This window comes from Monodon monoceros, unplaced genomic scaffold (genome assembly GCF_005190385.1).
Source record: "Monodon monoceros isolate NGI ecotype Baffin Bay Population unplaced genomic scaffold, NGI_Narwhal_1 Super_Scaffold_17, whole genome shotgun sequence".
Lineage (NCBI taxonomy): Eukaryota > Metazoa > Chordata > Mammalia > Artiodactyla > Monodontidae > Monodon > Monodon monoceros.
The window spans coordinates 14180548-14201018 of NW_021703773.1; the positions used below are offsets into that span (position 1 = coordinate 14180548).

Below are 20471 nucleotides of genomic sequence, written 5' to 3' on the forward strand. Positions count from 1 at the left end.
AGTCTTACATTTTCCCGCTCTATTTTAAAAAATACTATTTGTTACCTCCCAAAGCAATCCATTTGAAATACACTATTCTCACACAGCTTTTTCTTAAAGAGAAAGGAAGGAAAGAAGGAAGGAAGGAGGAAGGAGGAAGGAAGGAAGGAAGGAAGGGAGGGAGGGAGGGAGGGAAGGAAGAAAGGAGAGGAGAAAAAAAAGAAAGAAAAAGAAAATAGCAAACTAAAACACTTCTGTATAGTACAGAGGAGATTGTGATGTGACAAAGACACGTATGAATTCAGAGGTGGGAGAGGGAGAGAGGGAGGGGGCTGCTTGGGCACTCATTTTAATGCTCAGCCTCTATTTAAAGAGGCCTTATGATATTTTATATAAGATTGGATTGCAGGAGAGGAGATTTGGAATAAAAGAGAATAAGCTAAGCGGAGAGCTGGCAAAACACAGGTGTGTGTGAAGGAATGGTACGTAGTCTCAATTTACTGTAACAGAGAACAAAGGAAGGGGAGGCATGCAGTGGAAAGCAGGTTATGCCACAGAGCAGATATAAGCATCTCCTTAGCCTGGTTACCCAATGAGCAACCAACACTATTTCCTCAGATGTAAAAGAGCTTTGCATCTGAGTTTCCCAAGTTCCTTCTAATAATCCATCACAGAAAGGGGGCAAAGTACGACCTGTAACAGCTCAGGAAAATAGGTCCAGGAAAGAATCCATTGCTTAGTTAAGCAGCCTTAAGAAAATAATCTCTCTGGACCGGTTTCCTCATCTGTAAAATGTGGGATTGCTATAGGCTTCGTAAATTCCCTGTTTCTGACTCTAAGAATTCCTTTATGCCCATTTCCCTTGCTCTCTAAGACAACCTTTAGACTAGGTTCCATTTCTGTTAATTTTCCAGATTTATCATCAATTACATGGAGACATCCTTCTTCCTTCAAAAAGTTAGATCAATAGTAACTACTCTGAGTTCTCCAATTTTGTAAATTTACTGGTTTATTGCTGAAGTATCTAATTTGCTTCTTAATAGATCAATTTCTTTATTTGTCCTATGAAGCCAATGTTCATATTACAGAGAATTCAAAACCCTAGGTGTTTTTGCTTATGTATATCTACAACCCTCAAACTAAAATTAGTCTTTATAGGAAGAAAACACTTCAACCCATAGAAAACTTTGAGTTTTACTTTGCTTATTGACCCTGTACATTTGTGTTTCAGTTAATAGCACCATCCTGGCATCTACCTAACCAGTGAATTGGGGGGCTGGAAAGCATCTTGGAACTTTTCATGTTTTCTCTTTACAAATGAGGAAGCTGGTCCAAAGTTTAGGTAATTTGCTTAAGGTCCAGAGCCACCCAGGCCTCACTCCTGTTTAGAGAACTTTCTGCACACTGCAGTCTTGCCTACAAAGATCACCCTCACTTTTAAATCACTAGACTGTTCTCCAGTACAAGTAAGAACTGGGAGTTTTGAGGGAGTTCTCTTTTTAAGTTTTTTTCCCCCCTCCTGCTTGAGATTTGGAGGCAGATATGTTGCTTTCTAGTGAAGAACATTCCTAGAAATAACATAAAGGGGGAAAAAAGGACCTATTTCCCCCAATGATGTGATGACAACTTAATAAATGGCTCTGCTTCGAAAAATGGAAACCTTGGGACACACAAGGCAAACCTACACCTGAGATTCTGCACAGGAGGCCACACTCTAGCAATGCAGAGTTAAATGAATTGAAATCCCCTTTGGGGATCATTTAGGTCAAGTGTTTGCAAAACACAGTTTTTAACACACAAACCGGGGAAAAAGCAAGTAGCTCATATCAAAAAATATATGCCCTTCCCTTGCAAAGGCAAACAGCTCTGTATTCGTTTAAGCCCAGGCATGACCAGGCGCCTTCAGGCACTCCAGGCGTGAGTTGATCTAGTTATTTCCAGGAACAGAAAACATCTCCCAATGAATCAAAAATTGGCACTTACTACCCAACACAAAACAGTCAAACTGAAATGAAAATAAACTATTAAGGAAATGGATACTGCATCATCACATCTTTCTACTTCATTTCAATCTGGGGTGGGGCAAAAATACCTTCCATTTACACACACACACACACACACACACTTCTAGTATTTTGCATCAAATATTTATGCATTTCAAACCATGCATTACTAAGAAAAGTGATTTGAAATAGCTCTTTAAATACTAAGTCCTTTAAAGATGGTAATTGGGTAGATTAAGAACATAATTTCAAGAAAGGAAACCATTTTAAACCAACTTTAAGGGCCTTATTTTTCTGAGCCTCATTTTTTTCATTAAGTGAAGTACATGGTTTACGATTATATAATCCACTTCCTTTTAAACTTATTTTTCAAGGCAAAAATACCTGGTCACAAACCTAAAATAACAACTACCTCCCTATCTTCACCATTAAAGACTGACAGGCTCATCAAGTCTTTCTTTTACATATGTTAGCAAAGCTTATTCTACTAAACAACCCCTCCCCAATCTTTGGCTTTTTCCCTAGGTTCTACAGAGTTATAGCACAGGAGAGAGAAAATATTGTGCAAATTGTAGTGTTACGAAAACCTTAAGTTAGAAATAAAGAGAATAGTGAGAGATTCTAAAGAAACTGCTCACTCATATTTCAGTGCATCCTGACAGAGAAAAAAGATCTAGAATTGAATGAAACATCAAGTTGCCTTATCAAAGACCAATGAAAATAAAAACATGGCAGATACTGGTTAATACAAGCAGCTTTTAGCCACTCCTATGTCTAACCTCAAACAGGAAACACTACAGGCAGATCTCATTTTACTGTACTTTGTAGATACTGCAGTTTTTACAAATGGAAGGTTTCTGGCAACCCTGTGTTGATCAAGTCTATTATTGGGGCCACTTTTCCAACAGCATTAAAAAATGCTGTTGGAAAAATGCTAAACAGCATTATGTTTAGACATAATGTTATTGCACACTCAACAGACTACAGTATAACATAAACATCACTTTTTTTTTTTGCGGTATGCGGGCCTCTCACTGTTGTGGCCTCTCCTGTTGCGGAGCACAGGCTCCGGACGCGCAGGCCCAGAGGCCATGGCTCATGAGCCTAGCTGCTCCGTGGCACGTGGGATCCTCCCGGACCAGGGCACGAACCCGTGTCCCCTGCATCGGCAGGCAGACTCTCAACCACTGCGCCACCAGGGAAGCCCCAAACATCACTTTTATATGCAATGGGAAACCGAAAAAGTTCGTGTGACTTGCTTTCCTCTTGTGGTCTGGAACCGAACCTGCAATACCTCCAAGGTATGCCTGTGTTCAACGTGACTTTCTCAGTTTTGTGCGAAAGGTGTAAGAAAAATAAGTATTACTGTTTTCTAGGTGAGCTAAAGAATTATTTTCATCAAAATCGCTCATGACACCCAGCCCCCCAAACACACAAAATCTACTGGTCAAAATGTGACTCAGGTCCATCTGTTTAGTTTAAGAACATTACTGGTTTTATAACATACATTTTTCCTACAAACACATTAAGATCCTTATTTTGTTGTTTCCCTGTTTTGTTTACACATGGGGGCAGGAAGGGGTCTGAAGTTCCATTCAACTCACATATGACCTTGGACTAGTCATTGAACGTCCAGGCAACTCAGCTGCCCCCAGTAGGGAAGAGGCAATGTTTTTCCAGGCTGCCTTTGCAAAGTTCTGTAATTTCACATGGAATGACTTTTACAAATGCATAAGCACAATACAAGATCCCTTTTTGGTGCCACACAGTTTGAAAAGGGGAGTTGTGAGGAGATGTCCTTTTATGAGTTGATGATTTCTCCAAACTCAGGAGGGCAGGTGAAGATGATTTCAGAACTTCTGCATCTTCTATCTACTTCGTCACCTGAGTGTGACAACGGGCATAGCAAGGCTGGACTGCACCTCCCAGGTCCCTTCCTCTCTGGCTTCCTAAGTGCTGCAGCCTGGGAAATGCTACAAACTCAGGGTGTGGAAAACTTTTGTCCCTCAGACATCCTCTAGAGACTCCTACAAGGAGGAGGAAGGCGCCTTTCTGTCGAGCTGCAGGAAGCAGCCTCCAGCCCTCTCCACAGGACACTCAGAGGTGGGGCAGGGAAGAGAACAAAATGTGGATGGGAGGTGTCAAAGGCATCTGAGGACTCCATGCACTGACCTCAGCCTTCAGTTCGCCTTTGATTTTTCTCCTGGAGGTGGGAGGGGGTAAGACGTGAGAAGGCCATCAAGTTGAGGTATGTGTGGACAGAAAAGAAGCTTACTTTCCACTATGAAACTCACTCTAGTAGCAGCATTTTCAAAAACAAGGATGAAGGATTAGAGAGAATGATTCCCATTGTGTGTTGGCTTGACTTCAGTGAGGAATAATATTTTACCTCTTGGTGCCCAAGAACACTATTTCCTGGTAGGTAGGCCTTTTCAAGATGCCATTCAAAATGTTTTCAGTGACAGCTGGGAGAAAACTTTCCCTTAGAAATATTATTTTGGAATACTTTCACTGAAGAAAGCACTGTTCAGTACAGTCAATAGGGCCTAGAAAATGGTATCCCAACCCCCTTCCCCAAATATTAAAGACAGAGGCTCGAGTTCTCCATTCATGAGGCCCCTGAGACAGGACGCAGAAACCACTCATTTGTCAACCTGGGACCCTAACATTTCAGCTCTCTACCTACCAGCACAAGCCCCCTAGGAAACTGCAAAGTAATTGCAAGGTTCTATTTGGCCACCGAATATTGTTTCCTCAATTGAATCAACTCCTGCCAAATATATGTCCATAATTGGAATCTACAGCCACACACACCTGGATGAAATCCTAGCTATCATGTACAGTAGGTGATCTCAGGCAAGGTATTTAGCTCCCCCGAGCTTCAGATTCCTCATCTGTAAAATGAGAATAATTATATCTACTTTGTGAGGTTGCCGTGAAGATTACATGTGACAATGAAAGCAAACTTCACAATAAATTTTAGCTTCTATAATGTTATTACTATTCTGTCAAAAGTCTGTGGATTTTTAATAAAAATTAAAAAGGAATATCCACACTAGAGAAGGATGACTATTGTTTATGAGACTATAAAATATATATATGTGTGTGTGTGTATCTATCTATCTATCTATATACATATGGGCTAAAAACTCAAGACTTTCTTCCTACCCATTGTTAATTATGATGGCAAGAAGGGAATAGCTAGTGAAAAAAATGTTAAGACACAGTAGACCTAATTAAAGAAGCTCCAGCAGGACTACACCCTACTTATCATTGATCATGATAATCCTTAACAACAACACAGGCTCCCACAAGGAAAAGTACAAACAGACAGGAAGAGCCTTTCTCATCTGGGAATCTTACCCCTTTTACATTAATGAGATTTCTGACTAATTTGAGGCGACAAGAAAACACCACTGATTGTACTCACTCCAGCCATCCATTCCTATAAAACATATTTTAACCCTATAGCACTGTCCTTCTTAAAAGAGTAAGAATTACCGTCAAGTCCCGGAACTCCTCCCTACACAATGGCCACACAATCAGATACACAGACAATTGTGAAAATCCACTGCAGAAAAGCATTTTCCTCCTAATTTCACAGCCATGGAAAAGAGGCACTTGGGACTGTGCTTTTTAGGACACAGTGCTGGATATTTACACTTTATGGTTGAGTATAAGTTCTCCCTGACCACCAGCAACGAGGACAATTTTTGATGTCTTGAACGCTGTATAGATTACTCCTTTGTGTTGTAGCCCCCAATGCCAAAGTAAGTATCTTAGAGGTAAACCCAGCTAAAATGAACACTCAGAGAAACTCAAGAGAAATGACTAAGTTTAGAAATTAAATTCTCTCTCCTCCACTGGATTCTAACTCATATAATTCTAAGCATTAGACTAAGCCAACTTTAAAAATGAAAATCACCCTTCTCCCCGGGTCTGCTTTATAATTTCAACAGGCTTGGCATGACGTGAGCCTCCCTGACAGTTGCACCACGGGCCAGCTTGTGCTATAATGTTCTAAAGCACTGAGAATTCGGTCTTTAGCGATTTGGCAATGTCCAGGGAGGAAGGGGAAACATCTGAAGTTATTTTTACTTTTGCAAGTCCTCTAGTTGTACAGGGTGAATGCTAGGGTGGGTCAAGTATTGTCTGGAACCTTCAGGGTCTTTTTTTTTTTTTTTTTTTTTTTGCATGGCCTCATTTCCGTCTTCCTGTTGCTAGGAAGGAGAGCTAAGCATGAGAAACGCGTGTTTACAATACTGGACCATCCTGTCCAGCACAAGGCTCTCTTCAGAAAAGTACGATTCACTTCACCCACTGTACTTTGGATGCCCCCATTCTTCTGAACCAAATCACCCTCCCCTGAATATTTTCAAATTGCATATTTACCCACCTAAGTCATAAAAATACCACTCTCATTTGAACGTTGCATCATGGCTTAAAATCTCCATGGGGACACCAAGGGAAACCCAAGTACTTATTTTTGTATTTAAAACCACCTCTTGGAATCCCACCAAGCTTCTGATTGCAAGGCATGTCACTGGGGCCTCCCATACCCTCTTTAAAGCCCCACACTAGTTTTACAAGGAAGAGTTTAAGTACTATCTACATTTTTCACCCACTTCACAGGGATAAATTGTTTAATCATAACAAGCTTTTCTATTAATCTGGTATATTTTCCAGAAGCAACCAAACATCCCCCTTTAATGTAAAAACACCCTTAAACTTCGCTTGGTCTTTGGTTTTTGAACTACAATATAGAACAATAACAAAATAAAGAAAAAAAGGCTTTAGCTTTAAAGGGGCATCCGGTCTCTCAGAACCTTTGCTCCAAAACTATAGGAAAATCCTTTGATTAGTCCAGTGTATTAAAACTTGGAGCACCGCCTTCACTTAGCCATAGTTAATTGCTTAACAGTGTAACATTTTCATTCTTTAAGGAGGTAAATGGTGTTTCTCATAAGATCCACAATTAGGAAGTTAATACATAAGTAAGTCACTGAAATGACGTTTCTCATCCACTCTTGGGAAAGATCAAGTTGGAAGCTACTTAATCTCATTCTGTGGAGTAGGGAAACCAAGTCAGCCCCCTTTCTTGAGCTTCCATTAAGTTTGGTGTAAGGCAGCGGTCCCCAACCGTTTTGGCACCACGACCGGTTTCGTGGAAGGCAATTTTTCCACAGACCGGGGTGGGGGGATGGTTCCGGCAGTAACGCGAGTGATGAGGAGCGATGGGCGGAAGCAGACGCAGCTTCGCTCGGCTCCCCAACCACTCACCTCCTGCTGTGCGGCCAGGTTCCTAACAGGCCACGGACTGGTATGGGTCCGCGGGCCCGGGGTTGCGGCCCCCTGGTGTAAGGTGGCTTGAAATAAAATAAAATCTGGTTTTGTCAAAAGCAAACTTTTAAAAACAGCTGGGAGAGAAAGTGTGCTGTGCTTCATTTTAAACTCTGAACAGTAGTGCTAATGAAAAAAATATGCACCTAGGATTGGACCACGCTGTAAATCTGGCAGGCCACAATAAAAATTAATACACACAATCGCCAACATTTTCTCAGAAAACGTCTCGAAATAACGTCTGAATGCACATCTGCTAACTATTTGACACTCATTTCCCAGGACTTTAGTTCTATTAGGGGGGCTGTTGACTTACGGGGCACCCTTCGGACCATCTGCTGCAGGCTGCAAGCCAAGATGGCACTGGGTGCCTCCATTAATTCCACACTTATGCTCAGCAAATTATCTCTGCGGAGGACCAGCCTGCAGTCCAGATGGATGCTGAATTAGTCAACCTCTTGGAGCTGCTGATAGATTTACATCCAGAGTTCTGCTGGGCTATTATTTTCCCTCATCCCTTCAGCAAACAGAGTTTTGCAAAAAAAAAAAAAAAAAAAAGTAATTTGAGACTCAGTATTCTGCCTTCTCCATAGCTGTGATTTTTTTCCATCCAAATGCGTCATATATTCCGCCTTCACGCATCTTTGCATAACGGATGGCTCTGCCTGGACTGCATTCCTCCATCTCACCGGCAATCACTGAGGCAGCTTCTGAATCCTAAGAATGTACCCATTTGCTAACCAAGTTGAGTGTAAAATGACTCAGTCAACGCAAGCATGAGGAAAGGTTTTCTTCTCCACAGTACAGATTAATGACTATATGCAGGGGTTTACTTCTACACTAATTAGCATAAATTGGGTACTGAACATCAGTCCCAGACACTGGGCTAAGCCCTTGTATTAGCTCGTTTGATCCTCAACACCTCCCCACGCAGTAAACACAGTTATTACCCCCATGTTGCAGATGAAGGAGGTACAGAGAGGTCCTGTCAATTCCCAGATTCGCCCAGCAAGCAGGCTGCAGACCCAGGATTCCCACCCCGCCGGCCTCACTCCGGGCTCGCTCTGACTCCCCTCGAGACAGGGGCTGTGCGCTGGGGAAGTAGCGCGGAGACAGTAAGTTACACGTGGCGGCGTCGGTTTGCCGTGGCCAGAGGTGTAACTCCTCTCGAAGGATCAAAGGCTCGGCCCGCGACGCTGGAGGTGGGGACAGGGACACAGAGGGGGGTAGGAGTCCAAAAGGCCGTCGCCTCGCTACGGAAAAAGCCGGATCGCGCGGTGCGCTTCCTTCCTTTCGCCGGCCCCGCGACTCTCGGCGCGCGGGCGCCTCCTCCGGAGCCAAGGGCGTGGGCGTCTCCATGGGGCATTTTAGGAAACCCAATCCAACGCCCCAGCACGTGAAGGCATAGCCTTCCAGCAGGCGCCCCACATGTTGGACTGGCTAAACACCTCCAACATTCTCCAGAGGCCGGCAGCCACCAAAGTGAGACTTTCCTGGCTAAGCCTGAGTTATTTTCCAGCGTCTAAAATACTTGAACAAAGACGGCTGGAAATTAAAACAATTTTTTGGTGAATTTACTTTAAAGTAGTTAAAAAGAAAACTTTCCAAGGGTCACTACGGTCTAAACATCCCTAAATAAGATTCTCAAGAGAGTCAACGTTGATTTTGGACTTGTATGGTGAAGGACAGCAAGTACCGAGCCCGGAACGGTCCTCGAAGGGAAGAGAGTAGAAAGAAGATCGCGCCGCGACCCTCAGAGCCAGAGGCCACCGCCTGGGATTTAGAAAAGAACAGAAGGGCCGCCAGCGCAGCTGGGCAGGAAGCCAACGGGTCCTGCGACCCCGGACCGGCCCTGCGCCCCCAGCCCGGGCGGGAAGTTATTGTGGGTTTCACTTCATCAGTCACGGTCGCCTTCCAGCCCGCAGCCCTTCCCGGGGCCCACCGGGCGTGCCAGCCCGCGGCCCCCAGGGGGCATTACCCGAGATTAAGACCTCCCTCCCCGAACTACGACCCTTGTTTTCCCCACACTCCACCTCCTCCACTCCAAGAAACTCGGGCGACTCGGTTCCGAGCCTCCTCGGAAAGCGCTGCAAAAGCACAGAACGTCAGGCACCGACTTGACAAGGCAGGGTGACATTTCCTCCGCGGCGGGTCCCCTCCGCAGCTGGCTCTTGCGGCCGGCCTGACGGCAAGGCACAAGTCTAGCTTACGTGTTAGGATCATGGTGTCCGGCTTCTCTCTGCACATCAAGTGCGGCGGGGGACGGCGGGCGCGCAGTGGGGAAATCGAGGCAGCCCCACGCAGCTCGGCTCCGGCGCCCGGACCCACGGCGGCACCCGAGACGCGCGACCCAGCGGTCCTCAGCGCATCCTTACTCGCCACTCCGGAAAGAACTTGGTGTCTGCCCGAGATCGAAAAGGGAGAGCGCTCAGGGAGCTGGGCGAGGAGCCCGGGAGCGCTGGCTTCCCGGGAGTACGGCCATGGCCAGGACCAGAGCGAAGCGCCCTCGCACTAGCCGCTGGAGCGCTCTGCCTCCCGCGTAGCCAGCCGGCCGCGCCCTCCCGCAGCGCCCACCCCTGAGTGGAGGGACCAGGCCCTGCGCGTCGCCTCCCCGCTGCCAGGGTAGCCAGCAGCAGCCTCTCTCAGGCCTCAGGCCCCACCCCGCTCTCCCGGCCCCGCCCCACCTCGAGTTCAGACACCTCCCCTCCCCTCCTCCCTGCGGCCCGGCTTGCCCGCCGCCGCCTCAGGCAGTTCCCTGGCCCCGCTCCTCCTCCGCCAAGGTCTGGAATGCTTTCCTCCGGCCTGCGAGTCTGCCGGGGGAAGCCCCTAAAATTCTCCCAACTATTGGCAAGACAAAGGCTGGACCCAGGAGGCATTTACTTGCTGGGGAGGTCTGGGCTCCACGCTGGGACACCACGCACTTTCCCCCTCATCTTTTTCTTGGTAGCTTTGCACACTTTTTTTTTTTTTTAACCTCTGTTATTCTGCCTTTCCTCCTGATGGGAACCGCATAAATTCCTGGGAACGGAGGCGAAGTGGGGAGGTAGGGGTGAGTCAGTGTTTCACCATGTGTAAAATGGGGAGAAGAGGACCTGTCCCTGGGACATTCATCATTCATTGCTAAGGTGCACAGGGGTACAGAGCAAAAGTAAATAACTGACACTGTGGTAGAGAGGGACAACTTATACTCAGCACGTGCTGACTCTGCAGTGTGCAGTCAGAACCAGTGTTTTCCAAACCAAGGCCCTTGGGCCACAACCCAGTGCAGCTCCTGGAACTGGTTGAGTGGACTCTAGACTGCAGAATTAGAATCTCTGATGTTGAGAACCTGCATTTTTTACAAGCCCTCAGGTGATTCTGGTGCACTTTAATTTGAGGACCCCTGATATAAAAGGAAGCCTCATTTTAAAAGATCACAATTGACTATAATCTTTGTAAGATTTTTAAAAACTCAGACCAGGATTGCATGAAAATTTCCTTTGGGGCTAATTGATGCTTTCTGCCTATTACCGCTGCGCAAAGAAAACTACTAACCTAAACTCATTCATTCAACAAATATATCCAGAGCATTTATTTACTGTGTGCCAAACACTGTTCTAGGCTCTGGAGATATAGCAGGGAACAAAAAATATAAACATCCCTTCCCTTCTGGAGTTTACTTCCTAGTGGGGAAGATGCACAATAAACAAATAAGTGAAATATATATAGTGTCTTAGATGGAGATATATAAAGGGTCGGGGATATGGAAGCTTGGAGCAGAGTCTTTTTAAGTGGGGTTAAATACAAATGGGAGAATTTAGTCTCTATAGTTTAAAATGTATTGATTTCATAGCTGTGTCTTAGTTGACATATGCTAGACTCTTTTCCACCCCATTTTTTCAAAAACAAAATAAAAACACTCATTTCACCACTGACTTCCTAATTTACCCAAACCAGAATTGGGCTCTGAAGAGTGGCATCTCTGGAGAGCAAGGGCTTCCTTTACTTCACAGGTATTTCCAGGGCTTTTACCTACTTAGAACTGCTGGGGACACCAAAATAAGCAAGGGCAGGCCCACCTCTGCCTGCTCAGAGTTTAATCTGCTGAGGAAGCAACAGGGGCTTATGAAAAAGAGGTGCTGTGAGGGCCCCAGGAAGTGGGGACCTGACCTGACCCAGAAAGACAAGAAGAGGGAGCTTCCCTCTGAAATTCGTAAGCTGGAGGAACTGTCAAAACACCCACAGTGGGCTTCCCTGGTGGCACAGTGGTTGAGAGTCTGCCTGCTGATGCAGGGGACATGGGTTCGTGCCCCAGTCCGGGAAGATCCCACATGCCGCGGAGCGGCTGGGCCCATGAGCCATGGCCGCTGAGCCTGTGCGTCCGGAGCCTGTGCTCTGCAACGGGAGAGGCCACAACAGTGAGAGGCCCGCGTACCGCAAAACAAAACAAACAAAAAAAAACACCCACAGTTGCCAGCAAGGGGGAATGTGATTCAGGGGATACTGGAAAAGTAACGGCAAGAACTTTCAATTCCCTGCATGACTGTGTTGAGGAGTTTTAAAAATCCTTAACAGCAATAAACAGTGAGAAGCCACTGTAAAGGAAGAAGGCATCCCAGGATCAGATTTGCATTTTGAAATCTTCATTCAGGCTGCAGTGCGTACTTCGAACTTAGGAAATAGGAGTATACCACCTAAACTTCTCTTATACACTAACTTCCCTTATTTATTAACAATCCAAACCTCAAAGTTATAGATATTCTAAGCATCTCCTCCAAAGCATATCAATTCTCAGAATAAATTCTTAATATGTATTATTAGCTGGGTGAAGTTGTGTTTTTTTTTTTGCGGTATGCGGGCCTCTCACTGTTGTGGCCTCTCCCGCTGCGAAGCACAGGCTCCGGACGCGCAGGCTCAGCGGCCATGGCTCACAGGCCCAGCTGCTCTGCGGCATGTGGGATCTTCCCGGACCGGGGCACGAACCCGTGTCCCCTGCATTGGCAGGCGGACTCTCAACCACTGCGCTACCAGGGAAGCCCTGAAGTTGTGTTTTAAGTGAATTGGGTTTCTAGGAGTCTGTGCAATATTGATGTACCACCTGCCACTAAGTATTCATCTTTCCAGAATAGAACCTGCTAATCTTTTTGTCTCTTCTTGTTCAAACCTCATTCCTTTTTCCTTGATCACTGATGTTGTCTCCTCTGGATCTTCTCTCATTTCATTCCCTCTCTCTGGAGGTTTGTGAGATATGGATTGCTCATCACCTAGTAGTATTAATAATTCCCGACACATTTTCCTTGGTGATGCATTGGTCTGCATTTGACCTTCCCTGAATCTCATCATTTTCTTCCATTCTTTGGTTTATTGACACAGCCTGTGACCTGGGCCAAATCCCAAATTTTATTTTTTAAATTCTTACTCCTGTTAGAAATGGACATGCTACATTTTGAAAACTGCTACACTTGTAGAATATGGTTGAAAGCAGGACTTTTGGAACAGGCCACTTATCAGCTGTGTGATGAGTATATTATTTAGCCTCCCAAGCTTCGGTTTCTTCATCTTTGAAAAAAGAGGTTTAAACAGTGCATATCTCATGAGGTTTTTAATGAGGATTGAAAAAGCTCATGAACATTAGTGCTTGGCACATAATAAGCACTCGACAAGGCTAGACATTATTATTATATATTACTAAGTGTGCACATCAAACTAAGCCATGCAATTAGTATTTAAATAATCATCTAGGAGAAGATGAAAACAAAACAAGACCTTGACTTCGACCTTTGTGAATCTGAGGAGCCTTTACAAACTGGGGGAAGGAAGAAGTGAAAAGTCATTAAGAGTTAAACAGTGGTCCTTTCCAGATGAAAGAGGGTCCCCAGGACAGAGCAGAGTCCTTCCTCTCCACGTAACCTTCAACTCATCACCCATGGTGTCATTTGTCTGTCATTGGAAGATGCCATTAGACTGGGTTTGTTAGCTGATGCATGACATGAGATTTGGGTATTGAAACACTGGACTGTAAGAGGCAGAGATTAATGTAGCACATTTCCCAGCCTGCAGTATATATGGTCTTCTGGTACCCCTTCAATACATGAGAATAAAAAGCCGTCACAAATTACACCAAGTTTTGTTGCTACCGTTGTTGCTGCTGTTAAGTATTTGCTCTCAATGGAGGTTAAAACAAACAACAGAAAAAGCTTTGACATGAGGACCTGCGCTGCTGCTGTTCACTTCCTGCCATGCTGTTCTCAGTTGGAGCATCAGTTTCAGGAAGCTATTCACAGGGATAGCTGTGCCCTGTCATCTACATGGATGTTTCCACATTCAAGTGTTGTATTACCAAGGCCACAAAAATCACAGAGCGAACTCCTAAGCTGCATGACAGAAGGCTGAGTGGCTAAGTGGGCTACTCTCTGGTTCCTACTCTATTTTAATGATTACTATTAGATATCATTGATATTGTCCAAGGGCATTTGTCCTCTTGCATTTTTTCCCACATTTTTTCCATTAAAGAAAAAAGAATAAAACTTAGGTGTCTACAGGCACTCAGGCAGGTAATGCTGGTGAGGGAAGCAAGTCACAGTGGGATGGTGAAAAGTGAGGAACCCAGAAGCCCTCCAAGAAGCACTGCCACTCAGGCTCACTTGGTTGTTGGCTGTGTTAACACAGCAACCCATTGTTCTGGGTTTAGAGATTGTTTTTCAAGAGTCCATAGATTTCTAAATTTTTATACCACACGTCCCAGTTTTTAGATGCTGGCACTAATTAAAAAAAAATTGAAACACATGCCAAGTAATTTCAACTTTGGGCTTCATTTAGCCCTGGGGCAACTAGTTTAAACCTCTGCTCTAGTGATAGGAGCCAAGCAATCTCTTTGGAAATTTATTTCTCTCCCATAGGAACTAAAAGGCTGATGCTTGGAAAATGTAATATAATTTGTGTTCAATGGAGCATTGTGAAATGAGTGCAGAAAATAGTTTTTATTTGTAATGTTCGAAGGAAATATGACAAATAGTAGAAAGTTGTTAAAATAATTTGTAAACAGTATCCAATTCAGAGAAATAATTAAATTTGAAATTTAATGGTTGTGCTTAAAACATTCATTTATGGTTAAGCTTCCATGAACCAAGTCTGGGTTCTTTCCCCACCATCTACCCTGGTATTTAGCCTTTTCAAAAATATCTGAAACCCAGATGCCAGGGGTGTAGGATGGTGAAAGAGGAGAAAAAGCAAGGGTTTAGGAGGTGAGATAAATTAGCCTTCTTTTAATTCTACCTAGAATAGCTCTCTTATTCAGTCAGACCTTTTTTTGAGTACATCTTTTGAACAAGTGAAGTTAAAAATATGGGGAAGGTTAACTTAATCTGTCAGTGATAGTTTTAGTTCAGAGCGGGGAGTCCCTTGTTCCTGCATAAATGTGATATAAATCTACTTTCTGAATAATCACTTAAGCCCCAAATACGATCTAGCCTGGCACAGAACTTTTATCATTCAACAACAATTTATTAAATCCTAGAAAGGCAGTGTGCTGATGAAACAAAATTGAACAGGAATAAATAAATCCTGGGATGTCATGTAGAGCATAGTAACTATAGTTAATAACACCGTATTGCATATTTGAAAGTTGCTAAGAGGGTAGATCTTAAAAGCTCTAACCATAAGAAAGAAAATTTTTTGCAATGATGTGTGGTGATGGATGTTAATTAGACTTATTCTAGACTTACTGTGGTGATCATTTTGCAATATATACATATATTGAATCGTTACGTTTTACACCTGAAACGAATGTAATGTTATATGTCAATTATATCTCAATTAAAAAAAAAAAACTTCGGCAAATGACAAAAAAAAAGAATATAAAAAGAGGGCTTGGAGAAGAAAGCTCTTAGGTAGAAAGTAGAAATAGATACAGTTCTGTCATAGTTCACTGGTGGGTCGGACATAATCCTGATTTGGTAAATCAGTGGGCATGCTTTCCTGAGATAATTACAATATTTACAGTAGAATCTCCTTTGAAAGGCTATTTCATTTAATAGCTTAGATAGCTGATCAGCCCAAGGCTTCACAGCTCAAAATGAAAGAGAAGGGACCCCAGGACACCTAGTCAGTGCCTCTGCCACCTCCAACTGCCATCTGAGCTTCACCAAGGACTGCTCTGAGTCTTTCAAGTGGCTTCTGACAACACAAATGTCAGGTCAGAGAAAAGTAAAAATCGCGATCCTTTTTGAATCCACAAAAGAAACTGGGCTACTTTCCCACTGAATTAGTCAATTTTAATGGCATGCTTTTGATTCTTTGTTTATTCTGACATTATCCTCAATTGTACAGTTTTTTTATTTTAGTCTGTAGCACATAATTTATTGAAAGCTGAGGATGGACAACATTATTTTATAAGAACTAATAATATTTAATATTTTGCTTTCTTATTATTTAACTTTTATGATTATAAAATATTTATTGTTAAAAAGTTTAGGAAGTAGGGAAAGTATAAAGAAAGAAACAAAACTCATAATCACACTACCAGAGACAACTGCAGATGATTTACATTTTTATGTCTCTCTTCTCAGTCTTTTTTTAAAAAGTAAATAAATAAATTTATTTATTTATTTTTGGCTGCGTTGGGTCTTCGTTGCCGCACACGGGCTTTCTCTAGTTGTGGCGAGCGGGGGCTACTCTTTATTGCGGTGCGCGGGCTTCTCATTGCAGTGGCTTTTTTCTCGTTGTGGAGCACGGTCTCTAGGCACGCGGGCTTTAGTAGTTGTGGCACGCAGGCTCAGTAGTTGTGGCTCGCCAGCTCTAGAACGCAGGCTCAGTAGCTGTGGCGCACGGGCTTAGTTGCTCCAGCAGCATGTGGGATCTTACCAGACCAGGGCTCGAATCCGTGTCCCCTGCATTGGTAGGAGGATTCTTAACCACTGCGTCACCAGGGAAGCCCTCAGTCCGTTTTTTAGGACAGATACTTTTATTGTACAGCATTGGGATCATAGAATATATTGTTTGTAATATTTTATTGCACTTAAAATATTGCTGTATTGAAGAATAGAGGTTTTTATAGTGCTTCAGATACCTTCTTATGGATACGCAACAAATAAGTTAAATGTTGAACTTTAAATTTTTCACCATTTTTCCTTTAGTGAACATCCTTGTATAATAAATTTTAAAGAGCAAGAAAGGTAATTTCCGGGACTTCCCAGGTGGCGCAGTGGTTAAGAATCCGCCTGCCAATGCAGGGAACACGGGTTCAAGCCCTGTTCCAGGAAGATCCCACATGCCGTAGAGCAACTAAGCACGTGCGCCACAACTACTGAGCCTGCACGCCACAACTACTGAAGCCCGCGTGCCACAACTACTGAAGCCTGCGTGCCTAGAGCCCGTGCTCTGCAGCAAGAGAAGCCACCACAATGAGAAGCCTGTGCAACGCAACAAAGAGTAGCACCCGCTCACTGCAACTAGAGAAAGCCCGCGCGCAGCAGTGAAGACCCAACACAGCCAAAAATAAATACATTTTAAAAAGAAATTAAAAAAAAAAGAATGATAATTTCCTTAGGCAAATTCACTTACTTTGACTTAAGAGGTCAAAGGGTATTAGGACATTTGATATATATTTCTGAACTAGAAAGTAATTACCTATTTTACATTTTTACCAGTGTTTGAATGTACCTATTTCTCTTCATGTTAAGTATTGCCAGCATTATAATTTCCATTTATTTTGCTAATTTAATAAGCAAAAATATATTATCTCATTATTGTTTAAGTCTATGTTTGAATACTAAATGGGATAAATTTATTTTAATCATTTTTATGTGTACATTTCAATGGCATTAAGTACATTTATACCATCGTGTAGCTATCACCACTATCCATCTCCAAAACTTTTTCATCTTCCCCAGCTGAAGCTCTGTTTCTATTTAATAATAATTCCCTATTCTTCTCTTCCCCAGCCCCTGGTAACCACTGTTCTTCTTGCTGTCTCTAGGAATTTAACTATTCTATGTATCTCATATAACTGGAATCATACAGTATTTGTCCTTTTGTGTCCATTCCTTTTGTTATACTGGTTGAGTATTTTCATATTTATTAACCAGTGGTAATTTTAGGATTTGCCTATTTAATCTCATAGCATTTTTTTGATGAAGCATTTTGTCTTTTCTTAGCAATATTAACCATTTGTCATTTATTATAAAAATATTTTTACTAGTTTGTTATCTGCCTTTTAAGCTTGTTTATTTATGATATTAAAAAATTAACAAGATTCAAACAAAATTCAAAGATCTTATTTGTTTTTTTTAATGATTAACTTGGTAGTTTTCTCTATGTGGTTTGAAGCCAAAAATGCTAAGACAAAAAATCAATTTGCAAAACAAGGTCACTTAACAGGTAGGATTTTTTGCTTTAGTTATAGGTTTCATTATTTACTCAAAGAAATATTCTAGGTGTCTTATTTGATTTTTCTATCTACTCTGGCATCACATACAGGTGCCGTATATAGAGTAAGCCCTCCGTAAAGATTGCAAAAGGCTGGCAGGGTCAGTGTAAAAGTTGGAGACCTAGGGGCATTGAGTTTCCATAGTTTTGAAAATCTGTGTGAAATCACTCATGAGTTTGTTTTTACTAAGGAGATGTTTTGTGTTCACTTGAGTTGTAATGTGTTGCTTTTCTTCATAGCAGATTGGGTCCTAAAATAAAAATACTATGGCATGGGTTTGGGCAACTGCCTGAAAAATAATAAACAATTCTCTTTCTCAGCTGCTAATACAGCATGTTGGCCATTATAGTGTTATTTCTGGAAACCCCCACACAGCTTCAGATCATCAACTTACTTTAATGGCCAACAGGAGAATGAAGCCACAGTAAGTTGTCAAGCTTGGCTTTTCATGAATAACTAATTCCGTCAATTACCTCTCATGGATTCAGCTGAATTAAGCTGTACTGGGGGGAACTGCAAGGCACCAACTTAGACATTTTAAAAATAGCCCTGGCAATAAGAATCATGACGTGTGAAAGACTGGCGATTGAAGATTTATCAGAAGACAGAGTAGCTTGGCTCTCCTGTACAAATATTCTACTGTTGGACTCACAGCTACTTCTGTGCTGATTATTGTTATCTTTTTGATGGGTTGACAAAACAAACGTATAATAAAGGTGAATTTCATAACTGAGTTTTCCGGGTCTGAGTTAGAAAAATGAATCTTTGAGGGTCCGTAAGTCCATGCATGTGTAGAAGAAAGAATGCTGATATAAATCATGTTCCTGACCTGGTCACACATACTATCAGTGACCTTGAGTTGCTCACATAATAATATCGCTTGTTCCTTGGTTTATTTTTAAAATTAGATATATTAGATATATATGATATATCAGTATTATACTTTATTACATATAAATAAAAATAGATATAATTTATATGACAAAACAAGGATACTGGATCATTTAGCTAAGGATTTTAGATTGAAGACATAATATAATTTGGAGGTAAACATTATCACAGGTAAGGTATTTAACTCAGAGAGGTTACTTAGTAGCTTGCTTGATTTCACACTGCTAATAACTGAGGAAGCAAGGACTTGAATCTGGGTCCCTCTGCTATGATAATCATGACCAGGGCTTTAAAGTCAAACTATGTGAGCTTGGAGCAGGATTTCAGGTCTCGCCTTTCCTAGAACGTAAAATGAGGGGATTGGACCAGATGTTCTCTCCGGTCCCCTCAGCCATCTATAGGTTCTCGTTTGTCCTGATTTACAGTGTAAACCTGAACTTATATTCACATTCATTTCCTTGTATAGGGCTCTAACATATCCAACCTTCAAAAACTCTACTAATTAAAAAAAATGGTGGAAAGGAAGAAGCATCCACTCTGTCGGCCACCATGCCTCATACCAATTCAAAACAGAACACGGTGGGCTTCCCTGGTGGCGCAGTGGTCGGGAGTCCGCCTGCCGATGCAGGGGACATGGGTTCGTGCCCCGGTCCGGAAGGATCCCACATGCCGCAGAGCGGCTGGCCCCGTGAGCCATGGCCACTGAGCCTGCGCGTCCGGAGCCTGTGCTCTGCAACAGGAGAGGCCACGGCAGTGAGAGGCCCGCGTACCACAAAAATAAAATAAAATAATAATAATAACAAAACAGAACATGGTGCCCCACCGAGCAGACTGAGATGGTGCCCCACTGAGCAGACTGAGATGCAAATCCCAGGGCTGCATCTGCTGTGTTAGAACTCTTTTCCCATGAGAGCTGGTTTCTCTAATTTAAAAAAATTAGAATGATAATTTCTGGGACTTCCCCGGTGGAGCAATGGTTAAGAATCCGCCTGCCTGTTCTCGGAAATCCAGAAGTAAAGCTTTTCTCTTTCTTGGACAACTCTCTTGACTATCACTGAGGCCTCAAGAGGTATGTGGTGTGGTCCCTATACTTGCTCATGAAATTCAGGCCATGCAGTTTAGTTTGGTAGACTTTCAAGGCGCTGCACCCAAATGACCTTCTTAAAAACGACCTCTTCCTTTTCCGTTTCTTCTGTGTCATTGCTCTAATTTGCCAATCATATTTTGATTTTAATCTTCCCATCCAGGTTTTTATTTTTTTTTTTTTTAAGATTTATTATTTATTGATTTTACTTTAGTTTTATTTTTGGCTGCGTCGGGTCTTAGTTGCAGCAATCAGGATCTTCGTTGAGGTACGTGGGATCTTAGGTTGCGGCACACGGGCTCCAGGGTGCGTGGGTGCTGTAGTTTGTGGCACACACAGGCTCTCTAGTTGAGGAACGCGAAATCAGTAGTTGTGATGCGTGGGCTTAATTGCCCCATGGCATGTGGGATCTTAGTTCCCTGACCAGGGATCAAACACGCATCCCCTGCGTTGTAAGGCGGATTCTCTACCACTGGACCACCAGGGAAGTCCCCCACCCGGAGTTTTAAATGGAATGTTTCTATTTGTGTGATTTCTTTCACACTTTTCACTAAGAGTAATTTTCCACTTTTCATACACTTAGTCACTCTTCTAAAGTTATTCTCCCTTCCAAGAAACCTATTGTGATTATTATAAAAGAATACAAAACCACCATCCCAAACTATTACTGATAGAATATTTTGGACCCATGCCTTTCCTCACAGTGACACAAACAGTTTTAAAACAACTACCAAACAAATAAAAAGATGACAATGCGTGTGCTGGCTGT

General features: G+C 42.8%; 1 protein-coding gene across 4 annotated transcripts in view; it reads right to left on the reverse strand.

Moving 5' to 3' along the window:
- DLC1 (DLC1 Rho GTPase activating protein) overlaps nucleotides 1–20471 on the reverse strand; it is a 401847-nt gene that overhangs the window by 35310 nt on the left and 346066 nt on the right. Inside the window, exon 1 of one of the 4 annotated variants that reach the window (XM_029226252.1) lies at nucleotides 9533–9823. The exons of the other annotated variants lie outside the window; for them this stretch is intronic. Within the exon in view, the coding sequence (XP_029082085.1) occupies nucleotides 9533–9569 (37 nt within the window). The 5' untranslated portion in view covers nucleotides 9570–9823. Of the gene's footprint in view, nucleotides 1–9532; nucleotides 9824–20471 lie in introns of those variants that run through there. 4 annotated transcript variants of the gene reach the window in all.